Source organism: Populus alba, chromosome 3 (assembly GCF_005239225.2).
Source record: "Populus alba chromosome 3, ASM523922v2, whole genome shotgun sequence".
Lineage (NCBI taxonomy): Eukaryota > Viridiplantae > Streptophyta > Magnoliopsida > Malpighiales > Salicaceae > Populus > Populus alba.
The window spans coordinates 18,216,333-18,240,617 of record NC_133286.1 but is presented as its reverse complement, the minus strand read 5'-3'; the positions used below and the strand labels follow the sequence as shown (position 1 = coordinate 18,240,617).

The 24,285-nt window shown below is 34.6% G+C and overlaps 4 protein-coding genes across 6 annotated transcripts; 3 read left to right on the top strand and 1 right to left on the bottom strand.

The window, feature by feature from the left end:
• Window positions 1–2,706: 2,706 nt before the first annotated feature.
• On the top strand, window positions 2,707–7,268 carry LOC118054414 (glycine--tRNA ligase, mitochondrial 1). The gene is made up of 9 exons (XM_035065987.1): window positions 2,707–3,360; window positions 3,608–3,990; window positions 4,144–4,261; window positions 4,504–4,698; window positions 4,786–5,010; window positions 5,221–5,280; window positions 5,400–5,480; window positions 5,565–5,970; window positions 6,751–7,268. Exons 1-9 carry the CDS (start codon window positions 2,857–2,859, stop codon window positions 6,981–6,983), a joined length of 2,205 nt encoding a protein of 734 aa, XP_034921878.1. The 5' UTR covers window positions 2,707–2,856; the 3' UTR covers window positions 6,984–7,268.
• Window positions 7,269–8,875: 1,607 nt separating this feature from the next.
• On the top strand, window positions 8,876–11,364 carry LOC118054410 (cytochrome b-c1 complex subunit Rieske-4, mitochondrial). The gene is made up of 2 exons (XM_035065982.2): window positions 8,876–9,197; window positions 10,527–11,364. Exons 1-2 carry the CDS (start codon window positions 9,023–9,025, stop codon window positions 11,168–11,170), a joined length of 819 nt encoding a protein of 272 aa, XP_034921873.1. The 5' UTR covers window positions 8,876–9,022; the 3' UTR covers window positions 11,171–11,364.
• A 665-nt stretch (window positions 11,365–12,029) lies between these two features.
• LOC118054412 (uncharacterized) lies at window positions 12,030–15,332 on the bottom strand. Of its 2 annotated transcripts, none has more exons than XM_035065983.2 (7): window positions 15,098–15,332; window positions 14,523–14,742; window positions 13,873–14,131; window positions 13,645–13,681; window positions 13,175–13,280; window positions 12,843–12,953; window positions 12,030–12,318 (listed from the first exon to the last, which is right to left on the bottom strand). In XM_035065983.2, the coding sequence occupies exons 2-7, from the start codon at window positions 14,658–14,660 to the stop codon at window positions 12,202–12,204; spliced, it is 768 nt and encodes a 255-aa protein (XP_034921874.1). In that variant the 5' UTR covers window positions 14,661–14,742; window positions 15,098–15,332; the 3' UTR covers window positions 12,030–12,201. The 2 variants fall into 2 exon arrangements, with proteins under 2 accessions (XP_034921874.1, XP_034921875.1); XM_035065984.2 differs by having other exon boundaries at window positions 14,523–14,725.
• Window positions 15,333–18,023: 2,691 nt separating this feature from the next.
• LOC118054413 (probable beta-1,4-xylosyltransferase IRX10) lies at window positions 18,024–21,973 on the top strand. 2 transcript variants are annotated; one of them, XR_012169404.1, is made up of 3 exons: window positions 18,024–18,520; window positions 18,625–18,777; window positions 19,122–20,204. XR_012169404.1 is itself a non-coding variant. In XM_073408053.1 (3 exons), the coding sequence occupies exons 1-3, from the start codon at window positions 18,686–18,688 to the stop codon at window positions 21,134–21,136; spliced, it is 534 nt and encodes a 177-aa protein (XP_073264154.1). In that variant the 5' UTR covers window positions 18,077–18,685; the 3' UTR covers window positions 21,137–21,973. The 2 variants fall into 2 exon arrangements, 1 of the variants encoding a protein (XP_073264154.1); XM_073408053.1 differs by adding an exon at window positions 21,104–21,973 and having other exon boundaries at window positions 18,077–18,797; window positions 19,122–19,510.
• Window positions 21,974–24,285: the final 2,312 nt, after the last annotated feature.

Here is a 24,285-nt window from a genome sequence, read left to right as displayed (position 1 = left end):
TGAAATGTTAAGTATAGATTTAAAAGTTGTGGGTTTTTTGATTGTGTAGACGTGCATTGATTATTATTTCACGCATTATCGTGGACAGTGCAAATTTTTTTTATTTTTTTAATTTGTTCCTCAAATTTATTTATTTTTGATGATTTAGTTTTAATTGAAAACCAATTGATTTTAATTTCTAATAAAAAGATATGATTAAAAAAAAGGGACCAAAATAAAAAGAATATCGAACATAGATGGCGTGCCATAAGTTTTGAAAAAAAATACATTTTGGTTCTCAAACTTTAAAAATAACACAAATTATACAATCCTGGCACCTCGGTATTTTTCAAATTGATTGTTTGGTATAAAAGTTTATTATTTTTTTTACTATTTCCTGGTTGAGAGGAGAAAGAGAGGTCGTCATATTTCAACAATAAAGAAAGAAACATAACATTGACATCGATTTAAACCACAAAAACAAATTATATTTGCGTCAGATGATTTCATCTGACAACGGGAGTTCATATTATATTTTGTTTACCTTTAAAATTCATGAAAAAATAGACATGAACCCATATTGATTTTTGGTTTTTTGAGGCTATTAATAGGTTTATCATGGTTTATAATATGTTTTTTTTTTTAACAAAAATGGTTGAAAACATGATTTTTTGTCAAAAAAACTTAAACCTTGATTTTACAACAACCATGATGGTTGAAATTCGGGCAAATCAAACGACGTGTTGTCTGTTTTTTTTTTAAAAAAAAGGCTGACGACATATCATCCACCTAAATTGCAACAAAAAAACATGGGCCTATGAGCGAGTCTTGGTAAAATAGGTTAGGCGAGCAGCCGACTTGCCAAGCTCAACAATGCATAACTTTTGCTCTCTTTTTTTTCGTAATTATATTTTTCTAGTTTGGTTTAAATTAAATATTTTTTGCAGTATTTCCTCTAAAAAAAAATTATATTTAGAGTAGTACACCTTCTCTCTTTTATTTAATTTAGAAAGCCTCTTTTAAATGACGATTGTTTTTCTGGTTATGCATTTAAATTTGAAAAAAAAATCATGATTCATTTGTAATTTTTTTATTTTTTGTATGGACAAATTTTAGTTCTGAAAATAATATATATACACATGCATATATAAATTAAGTGAGATCAATAGCATATTTGCACTTTAATATTTAATAAATATTAAAAAAGGGTTGACATATGCTTTGCACCAACACATGAAGGATTGTTGTGGTTTTTTAGCGTCAATGCTCAACGACCAAAAGATAGTTTATGGGGAAATGACCGAATTCTTTTGGCGTCCCTCTTGTGTCTGAATGGTGTTTGCTCTGAGTAGACCCCTGTTTCGGCGCTAGAAGCTCTTTTTTTCTCATTGTTCTTTCTTTTATGTGTGTGTGTGTGTATATTGTGTCTGACCCTTTAAATTTTAAAAGTTACCCCTCGATTTATCATACTTTTAAATTTGATCTATTTTCTTTTAATTTTAAATTTTTTTCATTAGTATTCTTGTAAAGTTTTTTATTTTTTAAAATTTTATCATTTAACCCCAATTTGCCATGTATTGTTTGTTTTTTTACTTTGGTCTTAATTCTTTTGGTATTTTCTACTTTACACTATTGTGCATTTTTTACTAGTTTTCAATTTCATATCTCAACCCACATTTATGGTGCATTGTATTTTTTCAAATTCATATCCCAACCCATATTTTTTTACCTTGTCATTTTGTTAAAGATTTTTTTGTCTATTTGTTCCCACCCTTTAGTTGATTTTTTTTTTGTGCTCCCTTTAATTTATTTATTATTTTAATTTTTATCATCACTCTTCAATATTTGATTTATTGAAAATTTTATTTCATGATTTTTTCATGCATGATGCTTCTAACCTAATAACCAATGCACAAGTTATTAAAGTTAACGCAGGTCAACATCTTTCTCTTTTGCTTATTTCCTTTTTCATCCTCATTGTTTGACATAATTATTATTTTTTAAAAAATTAGTTTTGTGATTTTCTTCAACTTCTTTAATGTCATATTACTCTGATGTCATGGCATGGATCATGAGTTTCGCGGGTTAATCCAGGTTTGGCTTACCATTTGTTTTTTAGGTTACATATTTATCATGCTACCTTGAGATGACATGAGTTGAATTTTTTTTGTCTATTTTTATCCAATTCTATACCTTCAAAGATTTTTTTCTAGTGTCTTCTTATTTTATCATTTTATTACAATCATGGATGTTATCAAATTAAAATAAAATTATTCTACTATAAGCGAACAAAACTATAACCCAAGTCTTTAGTTTTGTTTTTATTTTTAAATCATGTTTACATCACCTAATCAACATTTTTTCTTAAAAAAAATATGAACCCGGGGTGGCTCAAGTCTTAAAGCGTGTTTGACAGTGTGTAGCAATTGTTTTTTAAATAATTTTTCGTGTTAAAATGCATGTCAATGATTTTTTTAAAAAAAAAAAAAATTATTTTTGACATCAGTATATCAAAACAATTCAAAAAGTATAAACTATATTAAATTCTAGATTTTTTTTTAAAATTTTTAAAAATACAATTTTAATCCTGTTTCAAACACTACCCTAATTTTTTAAAGTGTTTCTTAAATACATTGTCTTCCGTTGGCTCCCATTTAAATTATTAAATATTAATTGTTGGACCGGGCTTGAAAGAAACACACACCTCCACCTCCAAAGTCCAACCTCACAGCAATTATTCGAGAATCCACAGAATAGGTTTTGCATTAACCAGCATAACAAACACCCCTTGCTAAAAACCACTGAGCTAATAATAAAACCCCCCTTTAAACCCTAGTGTCAAAAAACACAAGAATCTCTCCCTCTCACCAATCTCGCATGCGCATTCTCATTTCCCTGGTTTCCTCATCAACTGCCACTGGCCTCCATTTACCCTCTCTCTCTCGTCGCCTACACACCAAAATATCCCCTTTCTCAACCCTAATCCACCACAAACCTTCACCAGCCATGGCCGCCTCCGAGGACTCGCTCCGACGCGCTCTCGCCGAGAAACAATCCTCGATCGAATCTCAAGGCAACACTGTCCGCGCACTCAAAGCCTCCAATGCTGAGAAGGCTACCGTCGACGAGGCAATTGAAAAATTGAACGCGTTGAAATTAGACAAGTCCGTGATGGAGAAACAACTTCAAGCTACCGTTAATGGTAGCGGTCCTGATGGTTCTGTTAATAAGGAAGCATTCCGTCAAGCTGTGGTAAACACACTTGAACGGAGGTTGTTTTATATCCCTTCTTTTAAGATTTATCGTGGTGTCGCTGGGCTTTATGATTATGGGCCTCCTGGTTGCGCTGTCAAGTCTAATGTTCTTTCTTTTTGGCGCCAGGTAAAGATTTAATCGCTCTGTCACTGTCTTGCTTTGATTGTTGAAAACTGAATCGATCAATGTTGGATTTTAGATTACAGCAAAGAATTGCAATGCAATCAGGCCTAGAAGTTTAAAATTTGATTTGATTATTTTTTATTGATCTCCAAGCGAAGGTAAAACGACCCAATTGGAGTAAAAGGTTAAATGAATTAGAGTATTTGGCATTTCCGTAGTGCTAACAACAATTTCGGTGATGTTTTGCCAGCATTTTGTTCTTGAGGAGAATATGTTGGAGGTTGATTGCCCATGTGTGACGCCTGAGGTTGTCCTTAAAGCATCTGGTCACGTGGATAAATTCACGGACCTTATGGTTAAGGATGAAAAAACTGGGACTTGCTATCGTGCGGATCACTTGCTTAAGGACTTTTGCAATGAGAAGATTCAGAAAGATCTTAGCATAAGTGCAGAGAAGGCTGCAGAACTGAAACATGTACTTGCTATCCTGGATGATCTCTCTGCTGAGGAGCTGGGGGCGAAGATCAAGGAGTATGGTATTACAGCACCAGACACGAAGAATCCACTTTCTGATCCTTATCCATTCAACTTGATGTTTCAAACATCAATCGGTCCTTCTGGTTTGAGCCCTGGGTAAGTGTTTTACATAAATTTGATTCTTTTTATGTAATTTCCATAATGATGATGTGCTGAATCTGCATTTTGAGCTGGTGGTATTTCAGTTTATACGCGGCATGGTAACTTGTTACTAGATACTGAAACCATCTCCCACTTTTTCTGTTAAAGGTATATGCGCCCTGAAACAGCTCAGGGCATATTTGTTAATTTTAAGGATTTGTACTATTACAATGGGAACAAGCTCCCCTTTGCTGCTGCTCAAATTGGTCAGGCTTTCAGAAATGAGGTTTTAATTCTTTCCTTAGTCATATAATGCATGCTCAAGTTCTTTATGCAGTATTGTTTTCAAATGCCAAATCAATGCTGTTTTGAGCCAATAATATTTCATAATATAGCCTTGTGTTTGTTGCAATTGTTTGTTTCACTGCTTTTGATGATGATGAAAGTTGTCTTGATGGTCTTGATTTCCCTGGTTGTTATCATGATTTTTCCTCACAGATCTGACTATATGCTTTCTCTCATGTATAGATTTCTCCCCGCCAAGGCCTTTTAAGAGTCCGTGAATTCACATTAGCAGAGATTGAGCATTTTGTCGATCCTGAGTACAAATCTCACCCAAAATACTCTGAAGTTGCAGATCTTGAATTCCTGATGTTCCCAAGAGAACTACAAATCTCTGCCCAGTCTGCAAAGAAAATTCAGCTTGGTGAAGCTGTTTCTAAGGTTAGTCTGGTGGTAATTTCTTTCAGTTACCATTTTGTCTTCCACATCTACCTCTTTGTCACTATGCCAATGACCTGTTTCATCTAGGGAATTGTCAACAATGAAACTCTTGGCTATTTCATTGGGAGAGTGTATCTTTTCCTAACTCGTCTTGGTATAGACAAAGACCGATTGCGATTCCGGCAGCATCTTGCAAATGAAATGGCCCACTATGCTGCAGACTGTTGGGATGCTGAGATTGAGTCTTCATATGGTTGGATTGAGTGTGTTGGTATTGCAGATAGATCTGCATATGACTTGCACGCTCACTCGGTGAGAATCTCTTTGATACATACATGTCTAAATTGCTTATTTATAAACTATTGTCACCTTAAACTCAGCATGCATCATATGTGAAATTGTATCTGCTTTTGCTATCAAGAGACAGAACATGTACAGCAAGGAAGTACTAATTATTTACCTGCTTTAATTTTTTAAAACTAAAAATGGCAAATACTTATGAGCATTTTATTTCTTTGTCAGGAAAAAAGTGGAGTTCCTCTTGTAGCCCACGAAAAATTTTCAGAACCAAAGGAGGTGGAGGTAATCACACTCCCTGTCGCCATTCTATTTTTCTTTTTTCTCCAAACTCTGTAATTCCTTATATTTCAACTGCTTATGGTAAACCCTTGCAATATTTAACCTTTAATGTTGGATATCAGAAATTGGTTATAGCATCAGTGAAGAAAGAGCTGGGGCTTGCTTTTAAGGGTAACCAAAAAAAGGTGGTTGAAGCTTTGGAGGTAAAGCTGAAATTTATCAGTGAACCTAACTATCATGAAACTATTTGTGGCTGTTCAATGTGTGATTCCCCCTCTTTGTGTTAGGCAATGAATGAAAAAGAAGCTTTGGACATGAAGGCCTCTCTGGAAACCAAAGGAGAGGTAGAATTTTATGTTTGCACTCTTGGGGAAAATGTAACAATTAAGAAGAACATGGTATCAATTTCAAAGGAGAAGAAGAAGGAACACCAAAGAACTTTCACACCATCAGTAATCGAACCATCTTTTGGCATTGGGCGTATAATCTATTGTCTCTACGAGCACTCTTTCTACATGAGGCCCAGTAAAGCTGGGGATGAGCAGCTGAATGTTTTCCGTTTTCCTCCTCTTGTGGCACCTATAAAGTGCACTGTGTTTCCACTCGTCCAGAATCAGCAGTATGAGGATGTTGCCAAAATCATTTCTAAGTCGTTGACTGCTGCTGGAATCTCTCACAAGATTGATATTACAGGTGAGTGTAGATAAATCATCATAAGTTGTAGGGATCTTTGTGAGATTAGTAAGAAATATGTTCAGGTTGTAATTATTGACATATGATTCAGGTTTATGGATGTTTTGTTGAAAGAATGCATGTATGCTAGGGTTCATGCATTTTATCTGCAAAAATCAAAGGTCTGAAGTGTGCCTGTTTGAAAAACAAAGAAAAAAGAAAAAAAAAAGAGAGGGAAAGTTTAATGAAAAAGAGCAGCAATATTTATCTATGATGCTCTTAAAAAGGATTTTTTTTTTGTTATAGCCAATAGTGACAACTAAAGAGTACATTATTAAATGAAGGGTTGCATGTATTGCTTGATTGGATAAATTTCCATGCCAAGGCGAGACTTGGAGCCTCAGGGCAATGTTTCTGAAATGCATGATATCTTCACAACTTATATGTTTTTTTAATTGCAAATCATGGCTTTGAATTTACTTTTGGTTTTGTCTTGTGTGTTTGGAGGGAGGGCACTGGTCACAGTAATTAGGATAATCTAAAAAAGGTAATAACACTAAAATTGCTGGGTGCTTGCATGTGCATCTTCTCAGACCATTCCTAGGCATTTTGTTCCACCTTTCCGTCTAAAGTGTTTGAACCTTGCTGCCATGTTGCTCTTGGACACATTTTTCTCTGTTTTGGTGGTAAGGATTCTAATATAGAGCACCATAACATTCTTAATTGTATTATGATGTCGCTTAAATTTCTGCACTGCACAATTTTGCTCTGCTTGACTGACTGTAAGAATGCTGTTCATAGGTACCTCAATTGGTAAACGATATGCAAGAACAGATGAACTGGGGGTTCCCTTTGCGATAACAGTTGATTCAATATCCTCTGTGACAATCAGGGAGAGGGATAGCAAGGATCAAATCCGTGTTGATGTGGAAGAAGCGGCACCAGTTGTGAAGTCGGTAACTGATGGACACAAGACATGGGCTGATGTGTGGGCTAATTTCCCTCATCACTCCTCTGGACCTGTAGAGGATTAGAGTCTGGGTGATCCCCTAATGTGTTAGGCATGCGACGATGCCCATGTATTGGATTTTTGGTTAATTTACCTCACCACTCCCGTGTCTTTTACACTACACAATGCTGCAATATCTTGCCCTACAAATCTGACAGTTCTCTCTGCAAGAAACCGATGAATTACAGAAAAATCTACTTGTGATTTGTGAACTGAATTTCTTTAGCTATGATAGACATTAATCATTGTGTCATTTGTTTTTCAGGAATGGTAAGTTGAGCTGAACCTGGTAGGTTCATTTTTTTAGGTACATACATATATACATATTGGGCTTCGGATGAATATCCTTTTGTTCGCTTGTGTGCTCATCCATTTAAAATAAGAAGAGAGCCACTAGCGACACCGATTAGTAAAGTAGGAGGATGAGAAGAAATTAAAGGTACATATGGGTGACGAACAGTTAAACAAGAAGAGTTTAGTTATAATGTGATGGGTTAAAGCTCTAAAATATCTTTGTATTATATCAATTTGGTTCGTACATATGGATTTTCTTGTTGATGTATGGAAACAGGGAGGCTTGTATGATGGGATAAACAGGGAGATTTTAATGAATCCTCTTCCATTCGTCTTGGTTTGGATACAGTTCCTTGGTGCAAATAGATTTACTGGTGCTTACCCTTTTCTTGTTGCCAAAGCCTTTTGGATGACCAGACAAAAAAGAAAGGGTGTTACTTTTGGTATTTTCCATCAACTCATAAATACTCGTCTTCATCTCTGAATTGCCACACTCACCATTGATCGTGAAGGCTTTTTTTGCGGGTCCATCAAGTTTTCTTAATGACTCCAATGAAAGTGCTCATGCATGCAACTGTGCATGAAGCTACAGCAATCCTCGCTGCAACCGCATGAGACCGTTTGCACCTGTGTTTGTTGTAAATTTGAAATTTTTTTTTTATTAAAATTAAGTTTGATTTGTACTTTTTGGATCGTTTTGATATGTTGATGTTAAAAATGATTTTTAAAAAATAAAAAAAACATCATTGACATGTATTTCAGCACGAAAAGCTATTTGAAAAACAACCGCTACCATACTGCCAAACACGCTAAGTAGAATCGTTTTTGCACGTATCTAAAATGAAATAAAGTTCCAATGTCTGTTGATCTTTGCTGTTAATTTTCGATGATCCTTCTACTTCCAGGTTTATGACTTGCCTTTGCTGCGAGGAGGCTCCTCAGAGAGAGAGAGAGGCTTCACATTGTTTAGGGTGAAAAAACATCTTTTTTTTTACTTTTTTTTTAAAGAGAAACTCATTAACACAAATTATTTTTTTAATATATCAAAATGTGATTAACTTGAATTTTTAGAGATTGAAATTTTTTCTCTATTATCAATGTTTAACAATTTTCTCTATTATCTCTTAAATTTAGAGATTGAAAAATAAATAAAATAAAATTTTAAATCTAAATTAAAATTCTAAGAATTTTAAAATTAACTGTTTTTTAAATCAAAATTTAGACATTGTGATCATTTCTTTTAATTTTGTATCTATCCTATTATCTTAAATTTTATTTTGTGAAATTAGATAAATATAGTTTTTATGAAAAAAAATAATGAAAAATGAAAAGGAAAAAAAGTTGGGTAGCAACTTCCATATTTATATAAATAGTCCACGCCAATTATGTTAGTTGTATTAGTAATTTCTTATATAAAAAATCATAAATATGCTATCAAATGATATAATAAGATTTTTTAAAATTATAATAGTACGACTATTTTAATTGTAAAAAAAGCACACGTCATAATTCACAAATAAAATGAAATGAAAATAAGAAACTAAAGCAACGATGTCGTTTTAACGAGGCAATGAACGACTCCTCGCTGTACCTTTGAATTAACATTTGTCAAAAAAAGAAAAGAGAGAGAGAGAGAGAGAGAGAAATCCAACCTATAAACCTCTCTCTCCCAATCTCCCTGTCTCTCTCTGCCCCCTCCTATTTGTAGACTCCAGAGAAAATAAACCCAAGGCTAAAAACAAAGAGGAAGAGAAGAATAATACGAATAAGATGCTGAGAGTAGCAGGGAGGAGGCTCTCATCTTTACCATGGAGGTGCTCGCAGACGACCTCCGCCTTCGTCTCTCAAAACAATCCTTTCCTCAGCGATGGTCGTGATTCTGCCGCCTCTTCCAGATCCATCCTCTCCCCTTATCATTTATCCTTAACTCCAGATCTAATCAGAGGTCACCTCTTTCTTTCCTCAGATTTAGACCTCGCCTCTTCCTGTGTTTGATTCCTCGCGCTTGATTCTGTTTTGTTCTATTATTAATTTGTAAAATGTTTATTCGATGACCGAGGAGATTTTTAAATTGAAAGAGATTAATATAAAGGTTTTTACCCTAATTTTTTGAATAAAATATTTTTTATTATTTCGTTGTCTTCAATTAAATGTAAAATTGCTGGAAGCAACTGTGAAAATTCCTTTTTTTTTTGGTGTTACGACGGGAGCATATCTTGATTGTTGGATGTCCCATTACCAAATTTAGTGTTTTGTGTTTGGTATAACTTGGAGTGAATTTAAAATCTCTGATGAATGTGTCATCGAATTTTATATTTTTCTTTAACTTTTTATTGGGATTTATTGATAATTTTGAGAACGAATATCTGTTCAAATATTTAGTTTTTTGAAGTTGCGAGCCACACTTTTGGTAATTGGCGTGCATAACAAAGCTTGCTGTTTCGGAGAATTGTTGGGGTTTATTTTCAAGTGATTTTTACTTATAAATATATTTAAATAATATATATTTTTTATTTTTTAAAAATTATTTTTGATATTAGTGTATTAAAATAATTAAAAAAAATCAGAAAATATATTAATTTAAAATAAAAAAAATAAAAAAAAATTAAATTTTTTAAAAGCGTTTTTTGAAATGAAAAAATAAATAGGGTCTACTGGAAAAAATTAAAAATTTGTGAAGTGTTATATTCGTTGAAGCTCAGTCTCAAAGCTCAAAACCTGAATCAAATAGTGTAAGTACTCATTTGGAGGAAGGCCTGTGCTACTTCTTCCAATTTTTTCTCTTATAATCATTGGTGTATCGAGCAACTGCAGTTGATAACTGCCGGGACATTGCTTTGGTAGCTTTAATGAAGTACATTCTGATAAATATATTTTGGGAGTTATTATGTCTATGATCTGTGTTGTTGGTGTAATAAAGCACCAATGGAATGGCAGGCTAGGTATTCATATATCTGTGTTGTGTGTGTAAGCACTCACTGCTACTAATAAAAGATAAGAAAATAAAAAAATCATCTAGAGAAGTAGAAATAGGGGATGGGGGTGTCAGGTAGCAGATTCTTACTCGGTTAATGTGCCACAAGTGCCTTTTATTTTACCCTGGATTTCCTTTGCTTCTCAACCGATAGTTTTTTGAATGGAAAGATCTTACCCTTCTTACATCAATGGCAATGTCTTTACAAGCTTGATGCCCATTGTTTCTTGTTATTTGATGTTGTTTGTCTGAAATTCGGCGGTTTGTAATGAATTTGCTAATGGCTTATAACTATTACAGGTTTTTCTTCTGGAGCCCTTACTCCAGGACAGGATGTGGGTATCATCTCAGATCTCCCGGCTACTGTAGCAGCTTTGAAGAACCCTACCTCAAAAATTGTCTATGACGAGCACAACCATGAGCGTTATCCACCGGGTGACCCCAGCAAGCGTGCCTTTGCCTATTTTGTCTTAACTGGTGGCAGGTTTGTGTATGCCTCCTTAATTCGTCTTTTGATCCTCAAGTTTGTTCTGAGCATGTCTGCTAGCAAAGATGTCCTTGCCATGGCCTCCCTTGAGGTTGATCTCTCTAGCATTGAGCCTGGCTCTACTGTTACAGTCAAGTGGCGTGGAAAGCCAGTTTTTATCAGAAGACGAACTGAAGATGATATCAAGCTGGCTAACAGTGTTGATGTTGCATCCCTTCGCGACCCACAGGAGGATGCTGCCAGGGTTAAGGACCCGGAATGGCTTGTGGTGGTAGGGGTCTGCACCCACCTGGGGTGCATTCCATTACCCAATGCTGGTGACTTTGGTGGCTGGTTTTGTCCATGCCATGGCTCACACTATGACATCTCTGGCAGGATTCGCAAGGGTCCAGCGCCCTTTAATTTAGAGGTCCCCACTTACAGTTTCTTGGAGGAGAACAAGTTACTCATTGGTTGAGAAAAGTTACTCATTGGGTGAGAAATTCGGCGGGAATTCTTTTATAATAGATATTGTTGCGACATTTTTGCAAATTTGTTTTGTTTTACTGTTGGCATTTCATTTAATGCTATCAATTCGGATTGTGTATCTGCTGCTTTCAATTGGCGGGGCATTGTTTTTCTGAATAATACACCTGGATATTTGTTGGGGAATTTTCAGTGTAGCTGTACTTGGAATTCATTCTACCAAATAATCAGAACCTGGGATTGTTGCTGTCGTATTAGCTGTTAAGATATCTCCCTTGGGCGTGCATGTTCATCTTTCAGTTACATTTTAAAATGTGATAAGATGACGTTGGGACACTTCTCAAGCTAGCTGCAGTTAGAAAGATGCCATCTGCATTTGAATTATGGTTGCTGAACATGCATGAAACATCTTGCCCTTGGAGGAATAAACGTGCAGGGCTTACCACCGTTCTGAAAACACAGGGAGGAATTTGGGTGCCAAAAACTACATGGATTCTATATAGGTACTTAATTTTAACACCCTCATGCTGTCCTGCTTGGAGCAGAAACTCGCATCGATAGTAATTAGTGTCTGCTGGGAACCACTGATTTAGTTAATATTTTGGAAGCTAATATCACAAGTCCATGTGTGTGGTTGATAACCTAAATTTGAATCGGTGGCTCCTATTGCATTAAATAATGTCATTATCATATCAAGTGGCTGACCGATACCACCAGTTTGTTCTAAAATTTCACTGGCAAATGGATTGAAAAATCACCCGTCAGAATTTCCAGTTATTGCTGGGGATTTATTTATTTTTATCTCCCATGGAGGCCATTTAAGAGTTCATATAGCATCATCCAATTCCGGAAAAAAAAAAAAAGAGAGCATATAACATAAAAGCAACACTGATAAACATTGCTCTCGTGTCCAATTCTCAAATCTACAGAAGAAATAGGTTATCTTGTCTACTCCTCAATGCCTACAAGTTGTAGAGCTGAGAACCGAAACTAAGCGGGTAATACAAGTAATAAATCAACTAGTTAGTCGTCTTGGATAGGAACTAAAGATAGTTTGCCCCCGTATACATCTGGGAGCTGGCTCTCATCAATGTCCTCGAGCAGAGTGGATTTCAGTTTTTTGTTCTCAACAAAGATTATCTGCAGAAAGTTCAGAGGAAAAGAGATGGATTCAGGCAAACAATAGACAGACAAAGACTGCCAACCTACATACATGGCTTGCAGTCTGAATCCAAAGTTCTGTAGACCATAATCAAACATCTAAAGATTCTGGAATTTCTGGCATTTTGTGGGTTTGGCAATGCTGAAACTTGAGATAGACAGCCCTCAAACATTGATTTTTTACCACTCAGAATAGATTGTGTATTCCTTGAATTATAAACCACACTACAACACAACATAACGATAATAATAATAAAAAATGACTCCGTCCTTTTGAAATGGTTTCAGAAAAAAAAGTTCGTTGGTTTCCCATGGTACATTTTCATGACGTAAAGTTCCAGGCACCATCCAGATCTCTTCTTACTTAATTCTTAATTTTTGGATTTGTAGAAAGTTTCAAGAAAATATGAAGCTAGTGGAACTGTTTCCATAAAGTCCACCCGTTTGCTGGTCCAATCAAAACATAGAAAACTGCGTATTTGGCAAGGAAAGAGATTCGGTACCTTGTTTTTGGTTTTTCTGTCAATAAACGGGGACACCACCTTCCATGCAGTCATAAAAATGTAAGGCACATGAACTATGAACAACTTGCCTAACCTCTCTGGGTAGCAATCCTGTAAAAAACACATTCAGGCTGCTGATATAAGCATCTCAGACACAGCAACAATTTAGTACAACTGCACCACTGCTGGTGTATCTTATGTTTACCTAAATGCTTTTTTTTTTTTAAAGATGCACAAGAGCGAGTGAGATATGATCATCATGACTCTTTAGTCCGCAAACACAACAAATTGAAAATTGCTATATGGGAATATTGCATGGTGGGACATCAAACCTGCAATATCGATAATGCTGCTAGATACCCACGGATATCACTATTGGAGTATCCCCACCCTTGAAGATCTGCAATGGACACAAACTTTTCCTCTCCAGCTGGCATTCTGAAAAAACCAAGACGTTGCACAAGCATGATTGGCTTGCTTAAACCAACAATGAATAACAAAATCAATCTTGTTCTTTGAAACTTATGAGCTCTAAAGAGAATTCTTTGATTGGATTCTATTAGAAATTGCTTTTTCTAAACGTATAGTGCTTGAACAAAAATACCCAGCTATCTTGCTCAAAATACACGGTTAGATTTGTTGTAGGAGAGTCACATAGAATGAGATTGAGTTAATAGGATATTGGCATCATACAATACTGATATTGTAACTCAAATAGATCAACCATGCCCTTTTCTGCAAATATAATTTTCCATGATAGAAAAAAGCATTGGAGATGAATAATTGTAACTGATAGAATTACTTGGCACATATTCTCTCGAGAGTGTAGACAACAAAACCTGCAAGGATAAGAAACTTTCCAAGTTAGTTGAACACAGGTCTACTTTGCCATGCCAGATCTATTAAAAAAACAAAATTGTTGTCTCTTATGGTCTATGATAGAGAACAAGGCAATTTTGAAACTTAGTTCTCATCTGTGTTACCACAGGATTCAACAATAAAATATGCAGCTTCTAGGGTTACTACATACGCTTGAACTCCTCGAAATTTCCTTTGTAAGGCTTATGTTTGGCGCCGAAAACCACCACCACCGGACGGTTCTGCTTATCAGCACCCTGCATAAAAAACTTGTTTTGGGCAAGTTCATTTGGAATCTCTGATGGAGCTATGAAGCCATTAGGGATAAACGATCGCCTCCAGCTTAGGTATTTTTGGAATAAGGTCGATGCCTTCTCAATGTCTAGTTCTCGAGCACGCAGAAATCTCCGGATCATAAAATCATCCACTTCCTGAAAAATCAAATAAACACACATAACCGAGGGTGTAAATGAAGTGGATAATTGGACTCACACACAACTTCAATCAAGATAAGAAAGTTGAGAATCAAACTAAAGAACAAAATCTAGCTACAACTTGGCTAAAGCTTAGACCTTTCTTTTTTGAGATTTGCTAATACTGCAACTCTAAGCCTAAAACTGCATTTTGACTCTCCTCTGTTCTTCCGCTAACATGAAAATCTAAAGCACACTCAACATGTAATTTTCTCTAATCTTATTCAGAAAAACATATACAAAAAGAACACATGATCAAGTACAAGTCAGCTGTCATATCTCTCACTAATCCTCGTGAGAACAAAAACCCATTAACCATATTGCTTCAAAAGGAGAAAAAAGATAGAACCTTGACAGAGGGATCTTCTCTTTCAACAAAGGCTCTCATGAGACGTACTTTGCTTTGTTCAATCTCATTGACTTCATTTCCATTCTCTTTCTCTTCTGTGATCACCCCATTTGATTCCTCTATGTTACTGAATTCCATTTTCTAAATTCTGCCTAATCTCCAAGTCTCAATTGCTCATCAACAAATGAGAGCAATTGACTTCTCTGCTCACAAAAATTGTCTGAAAAGAGAGAGAATAATAAAATGAGTCAGTATGCGTATTGTACTACAGGTGATTTTTAAAATATTTTTCATAATCATCACAGAAAAATAAATAAAATTTAATGTTAAGTGTTTAATAATCAAAGTATTTTTTATTTAAAAATATATTAAAATAATATATTTTACTTGCAAAAAAATTTACATCACAATATAAATCAACAGTAGATCCCTTCAACATCAATGAGCTATGATTCATTTATGATCTTAGACTTTACGAGTTATTAAGATATCCATCAATGTTTCAGACATTTTTAAGAATGGAATTTCTACAGCAGGAACTCTTAACATGATCGAGGAAAGTGGAGTGAAAATACCGAGAGTTCTTCCTTATTCAAACTTCAAATCAGTTAGGCGCTGGAATTTGTGTGTTCCTAAAACAATTAGTTCTCTCGCAACCATCCAAGGGATTAGAAAGAAAATGAAAAGCAATAATAATAACTTGAAAGCTAATACCCTATCTTTCCCAACCACCTCGTTGATTCTGCCATGTCTTTTTTGTGCTTTGTTTATAGAAATATGAATCGTGGGAATCCAACAACTTTTTCTACCGCGGGTTTGTTGGACAAGTACACCATTCTTTCTCCCGCATGTAAATATAAGAATATACAAATATATTAAAATAATATTTTATTTTTATTTTCTAAAAATATATTTTTGATATTTATAAATTAAAATGATTTAAAAACATGTAAAAAAAATTAAAAAAAACAAAAACAAATTCTTTTCAAGATTCTGGTTCAACCGCGGTCGAACACCCCCTCCTTATCCGTGAAAAGATTATTAAATCCAATATTTGATGAGTTTTTACTTTGTTTTTCGTTTTTCGGGGGAGAAAAGGTGGGAAAATATCTAATTTCTCGATTAGCCATGAGTGCAAATAGACTAATTGTAGTGTATTTGTTTATTTTTGTGTTTTAAAAGTGTTTTTTAAAAAAATTAAATTTTATTTTTTTTACTTTAAATTAACATAATTTTGATATTTTTAGATTATTTTGATGCACTGATATTAAAAATAATTTTTTTAAAATAAAAAAAAATATTTTAAAAAATAACCATAATTATATTTTAAAACACAATTATAAAATATGGTACAAGTTTAGAGATATACAGCTCTCAAGGTCCGTAACAGGGTTGCTTGGCATTAAAAAAAGAAGAAGAGGAATTACATTTGTACAATAGTCAACACGGTGGCGCAATGAGAAATTCAATATCCAAAGGCAGCAGAAGAAAAGGCATTCGTGAAAAAGATAGTATTCTTGCCGCCCACTATGTTGGTGTTCGGCGCTGATAATATTTTTTAACAAAAAACAAGAGAAATGTATTCCAGTTATTGATTTGACTACATTAAATAAGAGAAACTTAATATTCCAGTTATTGTTTTGACTACATTAAATAAAGTGATCAAAAGAATGTAAATATGGTCGCCCAATCAAAGGTCTCTAAACTGCTCGTGCTCTCTAGAGAGAGGGTCCACTAAAACTCTTTCAATAACATCAATGGAGGCCATCCCTGGCCACCGCAGTCCGCCGCATATGTGGTTTGAAAACAGCGGAGCACGAGTTAGTTAGTTTTGATGTTTAAATAATATTTTATTTATTTTAAAATATCAAATTATCTCTCATTTATCTTAATTATAACTAGAAAATTTAAATGAAAATTCAAAGAAGCCTTTAGAATCCGATTAAATAAATTTTGTTATCAATAATAATTATTTAGTCATTCCACCATGCTTTAAAAATCAGAAAATATTATTATATTCCTAATTAATTTAATAACAATTAATAAACTTTGTAGAAATATCATATTAAACCTGATAATCACATCGTTGATTTTTATTAAAGGGTATATTTATAATTATATTATTATAATATATAGTGAACGAGCCTGTATCCATAATAAATTCCTAAGTTCTTTTTTTTAAAATTTTTTTTTAATATTGACCAAAGTTACCCTTCAAATTTCCCCGGTTTAAAACTTTTCGACTATTAAACCCATAATCTGTGAAAAGTTTTGATCAGCAGGCTCCTGACCGGCAACACCGATTATTTCCTCTATCCTCTTGCTTCCAAACCCTTATAAAAGCAACAATTTCCCTCAAAATTCTAAAATCCTAGAACAAAGTTTCCTCTGTGTAGCTCTTGTATGGTCAAGGACGACATTGGAATTTTTTAAAAACTAGAAATAAAATTATAGGATATTGAAGATTTCCAGCCAGAAATAGATGTGCTCGCTCACTGATTAGGAAAAATAATATATTGCGAGACCATTAGCTCCATATGTTTGCGCACGTGATTTTATCCATTGAAAAAAAATTATATTGTAATTTTAAAGGGCCGGTCTTGCGATTCAATAAATAGGTTTTATTTCTTAATTTTTTATATGCAAATCATGGGAACAATATATATATTTTTTAAAAAATATATAAAACAATATTGAAGAATAATGTTAAAGATAGACCGTGACTCAAGATTCAATTTTAATAAAATTTAAAATTAAACCAGTTAAAGAGTTGGCCCAATTAAACTTATAATCAACTAATTAACCTAATTTTAACCTGATAAATTTCAAAATAATGTTGTTTTAATTCTCTTTACATATATTTCATGGTTAACTTGAAGAAGCAACTCTTTTCTTATTTTATATTTAAATTTCAATTCAAATCTTTATTATTGAATATATTTTTTTAAATAGTTTGTCTTTTTAAGGTTTATAATTTTTTTATGAAACCCAAAACTCAGTTTAAACAAATAATAAAAAAATAAATAAAAAAATAACATAATAAAAGTTTTTAAAAAACTATAAAATCTAAAAATAATTAATAAAAAATAATAATAAAATTAGCTCGAAGAACACTTTCTAAATTTAATTTGAAGATCTTTTCGTGATTACAACCTACGAACCGTTTATAGAATTGAACATAAACTTCTTGACAAAAATTAAGCATGATTTGATAATGAGCTTTTTCACTAAGCCACCTGCATCACAGTGAAAATCTTCCATTGAAATTTCATCAAGACAATGACTGATTACAATTATACTGTAATTTAGTTTTGTTGAAAAAAATATATTTAAAAAAGAAAGAAGAGAAGAAGCTTCAAAACGGCGCCGCATATAGGCTATCAGAAAAGAAACCACCGTAGGTTTAAAAAACTGGAGCCAAAGAGGTAAGAGGTCTTTGTTAGTTAATCCAAGGCAACGAGATAGACCTGTCATCAAACCGGCAAAACAACCAAAGCTTTCACTTAACCCACAAAAATATACTGTAAGATTTGTTGTCTGCTGCATTTACATGTCAAAAGAAATAAAAAATGCTGTCTTTCTCTGTTTCTTCAAGCAAATTCTTCTCTGCTTCTTTCCCTTTCAATCTTTACCTGAAGAAACGACCCTTCTTCTCCTTTCTTTTCATATTCAGTCCCATAACCCAAACTAGAAGTAAACTCCTCAACTACTCATCAATATGACTTATCAACCATAGACTCTTCATAAACATTACATTTTGCTTTTTTTTTTTGGACTCACCCTGAAGACCCATTTCGGTTTTTAGTCGAGATTCTGGTCCGGGGGTTGAAAAAATGAGGGTGTGCTTGTGGTTTTTTGTTGTGGTTATTGTTTTCGGGCTTGGTGATGGAAAAAATGCTGATCAAAGGCTACGCACAGAGAGGATTTCAGATGCAATTCTTTTATCTACTTCACGTCTCACTTTATATTGGAATTTAAGCTGTTTTCATTTTTTGTAGGTTAGGTTTTATTTGTTTTTGTTAGACTTCATTTTGTTTTGTTTGATTGTTTGCTGTTGCTTTTTTACGATGCTTTATTTTTAGTTTGATCTTTCAACTTGAAGTTTTGCAAGATTGCAATATAGAGAATGGGGGCTTCTGTGCTCATGCTAGTACAGAATCAGAATGGATGTGGACATAAAGAGTACAAGTTCTAACACATTTGGTTTTAGCTATGTGCAAGTTAATTCTTGGAGCTTCTGGGAATTTGTTCATACGTACGTAGTTCAGTGCTACGGTAATTTGGATTGTTTCCTTTTTAATTTGGAGTTAAAGGACACGTTCGCCTAATTCTCCGGCCGGATTTTCATGCTTTATGAACCATAATGGTCCTATCATAAACATAGTGCCTGCCAGTGAATGCATTTTCTTTGCTTCTGAAAATGCTCAAGAAACCTTTTACAAGATGTTGATATCTATCCTTGGATGATTTTTTTCATCTTTCTGCAAAAATGAGCCCTACAGAATTGTTCAATTAGTCTAATTTCTCTTGAGCAGTTTGCTACGTTGGCCGTGAGTATGATTTGACTAACAAAATGCACTTTGGGTTTCAATAATGCAGGAAGTGCTGGGGATGTGTTGGAAGATGATCCAGTGGGAAGATTGAAAGTCTATGTTTATGAGCTTCCTAGTAAAAACAACAACAAATTACTGCAGAAGGACCCCAGATGTCTCACTCATATGTTCGCTGCTGAAATTTTCATGCATAGATTTCTCTTATCCAGCCCTGTCCGAACCCTTAATCCAGACGAAGCAGATTGGTTTTATACCCCTATATACCCCACTTGTGACCTCACACCTACTGGCTTGCCGTTGCCCTTCAATTCTCCAAGGATTATGAGAAGTGCAATACAGCTTATCTCCTCCAATTGGCCTTACTGGAATCGTACAGAAGGGGCTGATCACTTCTTTGTTGTGCCCCATGACTTTGGAGCCTGCTTCCACTATCAGGTAGGACTGTTAAATGCTGGGTCACGCTTTCTTAGTAACCATATCTTTCCCCATTTTGAAAGAACAAAAGTATCTTGATGTCATCAAGCTACATTATACATGCTTAAGTTAAACATCTTCTGTCCTTTTTAGTTTGACTTCCCAGTTTCCTTAGGCACTGATCCTGTAGTCTCATTGAGATGTTGCCATTGGTAGCCTAGTTAGGTATGGAGATTTTGATAAGTGTGGCTTTGGTTTCATGGTGATTAGATTTTGACTAGTGAGTTTGTGCTCGGAGGGCCTTGATAAAACATGGTTAATGCTGATGTAAACTCAAGAACGTGCACCTTTAAAATTTCTTAATTTCATTATTGGACCTGGAAATGGGGAGAAGAAAAAAAGAAGATTTAACTTTAAAACTGTTAAACAGTACTCATGTTCTACATATACCGGGTGACTGTTATACTTTCTAATATTTCTATAACAAATACGACCATACTGTCAGACATGGCCCTGCCTTTCCAGGTAGTCCCCCATGCTTCTCTCAGTTGTTTCAAAAAGGGCTGTAGCTTGCAGTTTTTTCTACGCCCTTGCTTCTACAACCTTTTTCTTTTGTTTTTTTGGGTGGGTAAAACCCGACTCTCTCTGCTGGCCACACAGGCCGGCCACCAACCCACCCAATGCTATCAATCCTCTTAATTAGGGGGGGATCGGTAATGCTTATGATAAATGAAGCTCGAAGCAGTGGTATTCGGATGCATTCCTGTAATTATAGCAGATGATATTGTTTTACCATTTGCCGGTGCTATCCCATGGGAGGAGATTGGAGTGTTTGTAGCAGAGGAAGATGTCCCTCACCTGGACACATTCCTGACATCTATACCACCAGAAGTGATTTTAAGGAAACAAAGGCTTCTTGCAAACCCTTCCATGAAACGTGCAATGTTATTCCCACAACCTGCACAACCTGGTGATGCTTTCCACCAAATACTAAATGGGTTGGCTCGCAAGTTGCCGCATGACAGGACTGTCTTCTTGAAACCTGGTCAGAAGGTTTTGAATTGGACAACAGGACCAGCCGGGGACCTGAAACCTTGGTTAGAGAAGTGTCTTTTTCTCAAAAGAGATGATTATCTGCTGTTTCATCTAACCCCGCGAGAGAATCCAAGGAATGTAAACTTCGCTTTGAAATTTTGTAGAGATAATTCAATTTTACATGTACATCTGGGACATAGTTCGATGCATTAAATAGCTTCATATTTTCCCGGACACACTTGAATTTTCGTGTCATTTTTAGTCTTTTTGTTAGGGCATTGATGAACGATTCCCAGTTTCCATCAGAGAAATCAAATAAACGAACTAAAGAATCTGCGATAATTCAAGGGGTACCTTGGAGTTCTGAGGATTTTATAGGAATAGAATCGAGAGAGATCCACACCATGTTTTAGCCTGTACACACAGCACCCAATAACTGCTTCTCAACCAACTTTCCCGCCAAGGCTAACAGAACTAACTAATTTGTCCACATAATCATAACCAACTCTCCTGGACGCTTATTTTGTACACCAGTTTCTATTGAAATAATGGCCAAACTAAGTTCATCTCCTTAAGCAGTTAGCACCATTTGATCAACCGTTACTGTCTTGATGATCAGCCCTGCTTCCATTGTCAGAGCACAATCCACGTGGCAACAGCCTATTATCTTCAGCTTCATTAATATTCCCACAGACATAAGAACTTACAGCAGCTTCAATGTTTGGGCTCAAGTCCGAACCCAACCATTCAATGGTGGGTTCGGGGCAGGGCCTTCATGAGCCCACTATACATATGGACGGGCTTGGTCTCGCGCCCACCAATCCGAGCCCTCGAGGGCACACAAAACGAATTCAGCTGCTAGAACAGAAACGAGAGGGGAACTCTGATATCATCCAAACTACCAAAACAGTTGAGACTTGAGAGAGGAGAGGCTTGTTTTGCAAGAGAATCAGCCACAGAAAATCCACCTAACTGAAGATAATTAACATCATTGAAGAATTTATACATTGTGGTGTCATATATTTTGATGGGATTTTTAAAGGAGCTGCCTATATATATAACGTGCAAGAACAGCAGTTTCAGAGCGCCTTCCGCTTTCCAGAAATGCAAGAGAAGAGAATTTATTAAACAGCTGGGTGATCAGGTCTCAGGCTGCTGGGCCTTGAATTACAGAGTAGCATGGCTTCATCCCATCCCATTAAATTCTTCATCCAGTTTCGGCGATGGCTGACAGGAAAACCACGGGTGCCGAGTTTCTTCGTTTGTTTATTTTTATACAGTCCGCATTTGAGACAGCAACCATCGCTGATGCTTAAAAAAAATATACTCTCTCTCTCAATAGTACGAATATTTCAAAAACTAATGAATAAATAGTGGATTTGCTAACTAAGCCATTGTCTTCAGAGAAGTTTGGGTATTTGAGAGTGGTTGGGGTAGTTTTGTTTGCATCATTTTAGGAAGTTTTAGTACGTAGTCCTCTCTTCAGTGGATTGCTGGTATTTGTAAGTGGAGTTATGGCTTACTTTTCTTTCGTTGGAGAAATTCGTTATCTATTGTTGTGTGTATTTACGCATAACAAGAGATCAATGAAAGATGTACTTCCTGCAAATTATTTTGCTTTTCACTTTTTTTTTCTTAGTTTTTTTTTTAAAAATTTTTTTCTTGTTAATCTTCACATTTTATACATAACCCTGGTAAAGAAAATCAATAGGGTATTTGAAAATATAATATTAATTATTTTTCAAAAATATTTTCACTTGAAAATTAATTTAAACAACTCCATTGAAATTAAAAAGCAATACCAAACAGTGGTAGGTTTCCAACTACCAAGTTAAGCTAGGATATCGAGAGAAACCCATCCTAACGCTATTCATCATGTGTTTGATTTGAGATTAAAAATTGGAAGTTATATGCTAGAGTTAAGTGTTAAAGGACGAAGAGTTTAAAAATGTGATTGGATGATATAATGCTAAAGATATGGGATGGATATTTTAAAATTATTTGTAATGGCGATCCAATAATTTTCATACCAATATTAAAATAAAATATAATAATTAAATAGTAAATAAAATGACATGGGATACCAGAAAGTCTTATGATAGCATATTCACTTTAAAAAAATATATATATAAAAATCAAATTTATAACCCATAAAAAAATAATAATCTATCTAGGCTTTTCCTTTCATTTAAGTTGTCAGGGTAATGTTTTACGGATATATTTATTTTATTTTATAATATATCTTTCAAGTGTTATAAATATTATTAATATACTATTATCTCGAGTTAACATATTTAATTCAATGAGTAAAAGTCAAATTACTGTTTGATTATTTAAATTATAATATTATTGTAAAAATATTTTAAATTTAAACCTTTAAAATTATAAATACACTTTAAAAGATAATTTTTATACCTATATGTTTTTTTTTTTGAAAAAAACATAAAGACCAACTAAAATAAGAAGTTGCTTTCGGAGACAGCAGTCTTATACCCATTTTGACCTCAACAACCCACGAAGGGACAAGAACTTCCAGTGCCATGGTTATCGACTTGTCTTTCTCAAATCTTGGAGGAGGCAGTGATCCTGGCCAGAAAAGAAAAAAAAACAATAAATACAAAACCTGGGTGCGGTATCGTTGTCTTTTCTTCGAATTGGAGCTACCAGGTGATGTGACTTCTTCCAGTTTAACATAATAAACACAGTTGCTTAGCTCATTAATTATTTGTAGAAATTAAATGATCGAACTGTGAGAGAATAATATCTACAATATTGCATCTCCGAAGAAAATAGTTTTTTCTGTATTATTTACTCGGTTTTGATCATCCAGTTGTGATCAGGGAAGGGGGGTTACATGCTCCCTTTCTCGTCAGCAACTGATCTTACAGCTAGCGACCCCTTCAATGGTTTCTGAAGCAAGCAAGCAAGGAATGGTGGGCAATATCCTTTGAGCTATAACAATGGTCAGATTAGAAAGGTTAAGTAACTTTTCTAAGCTGAAGAGGACAGGCCAAGTTGAGGGTAGTTGTCCCACCATCCTATCTTGACCCTAACTACAAACAATGATCAAAATAATGGGATTATGGTTTCACCTACCATCACACCGCATAAATAATCGCTGTCAATATTTCACACTGATCTTCCTTGTATATATGTGTGTGTGTGTTTAAGGAAAAAATCAAGATTCTTGTCATTTAAATACACCAAGAACAAAAAGGGATGCTTAAATCTTAAAAAACTAATTTAATTCTATCACTGACAAGTAACAAAATCTGGGGGTAGATGAAAGAAGTCGCAAAGTTTTTGTTCGCGTGTTGGCTGGCTGGTGTTACCCAAAAAAAAAAAAAAAAAAAAAACAAAGTGCCAATTGACCTCTTGGTTGAATAGGCGTTAGCTCACACATCTGCTTCTCGGTTCCAGTGGCGGAGCCAGAGTTTTTTCAATGAGGGGGCAAATTATTAACAAATACTAAATTATATAGATATATATTAGAAATCAATTCAAAGCATATATACTAATTCATATCAAGTAAAATTAATTTAAAAATACTTTCAAAATAAAAAACTTACATTATAATTGTTCTCTTCGAGTTTTTATATTTTGAAATCGCTTCATAATAGCTTCATTATCAATCTTATCGAAGATATCTTTCTCAATGTATACAACCAAACTATCATTCATCCACTTATCTCCCTTTCTATTCCGTAATCTACTCTTGACAATATGCATGGCAGAAAAAACTCTCTCAACTATAGCAGTTG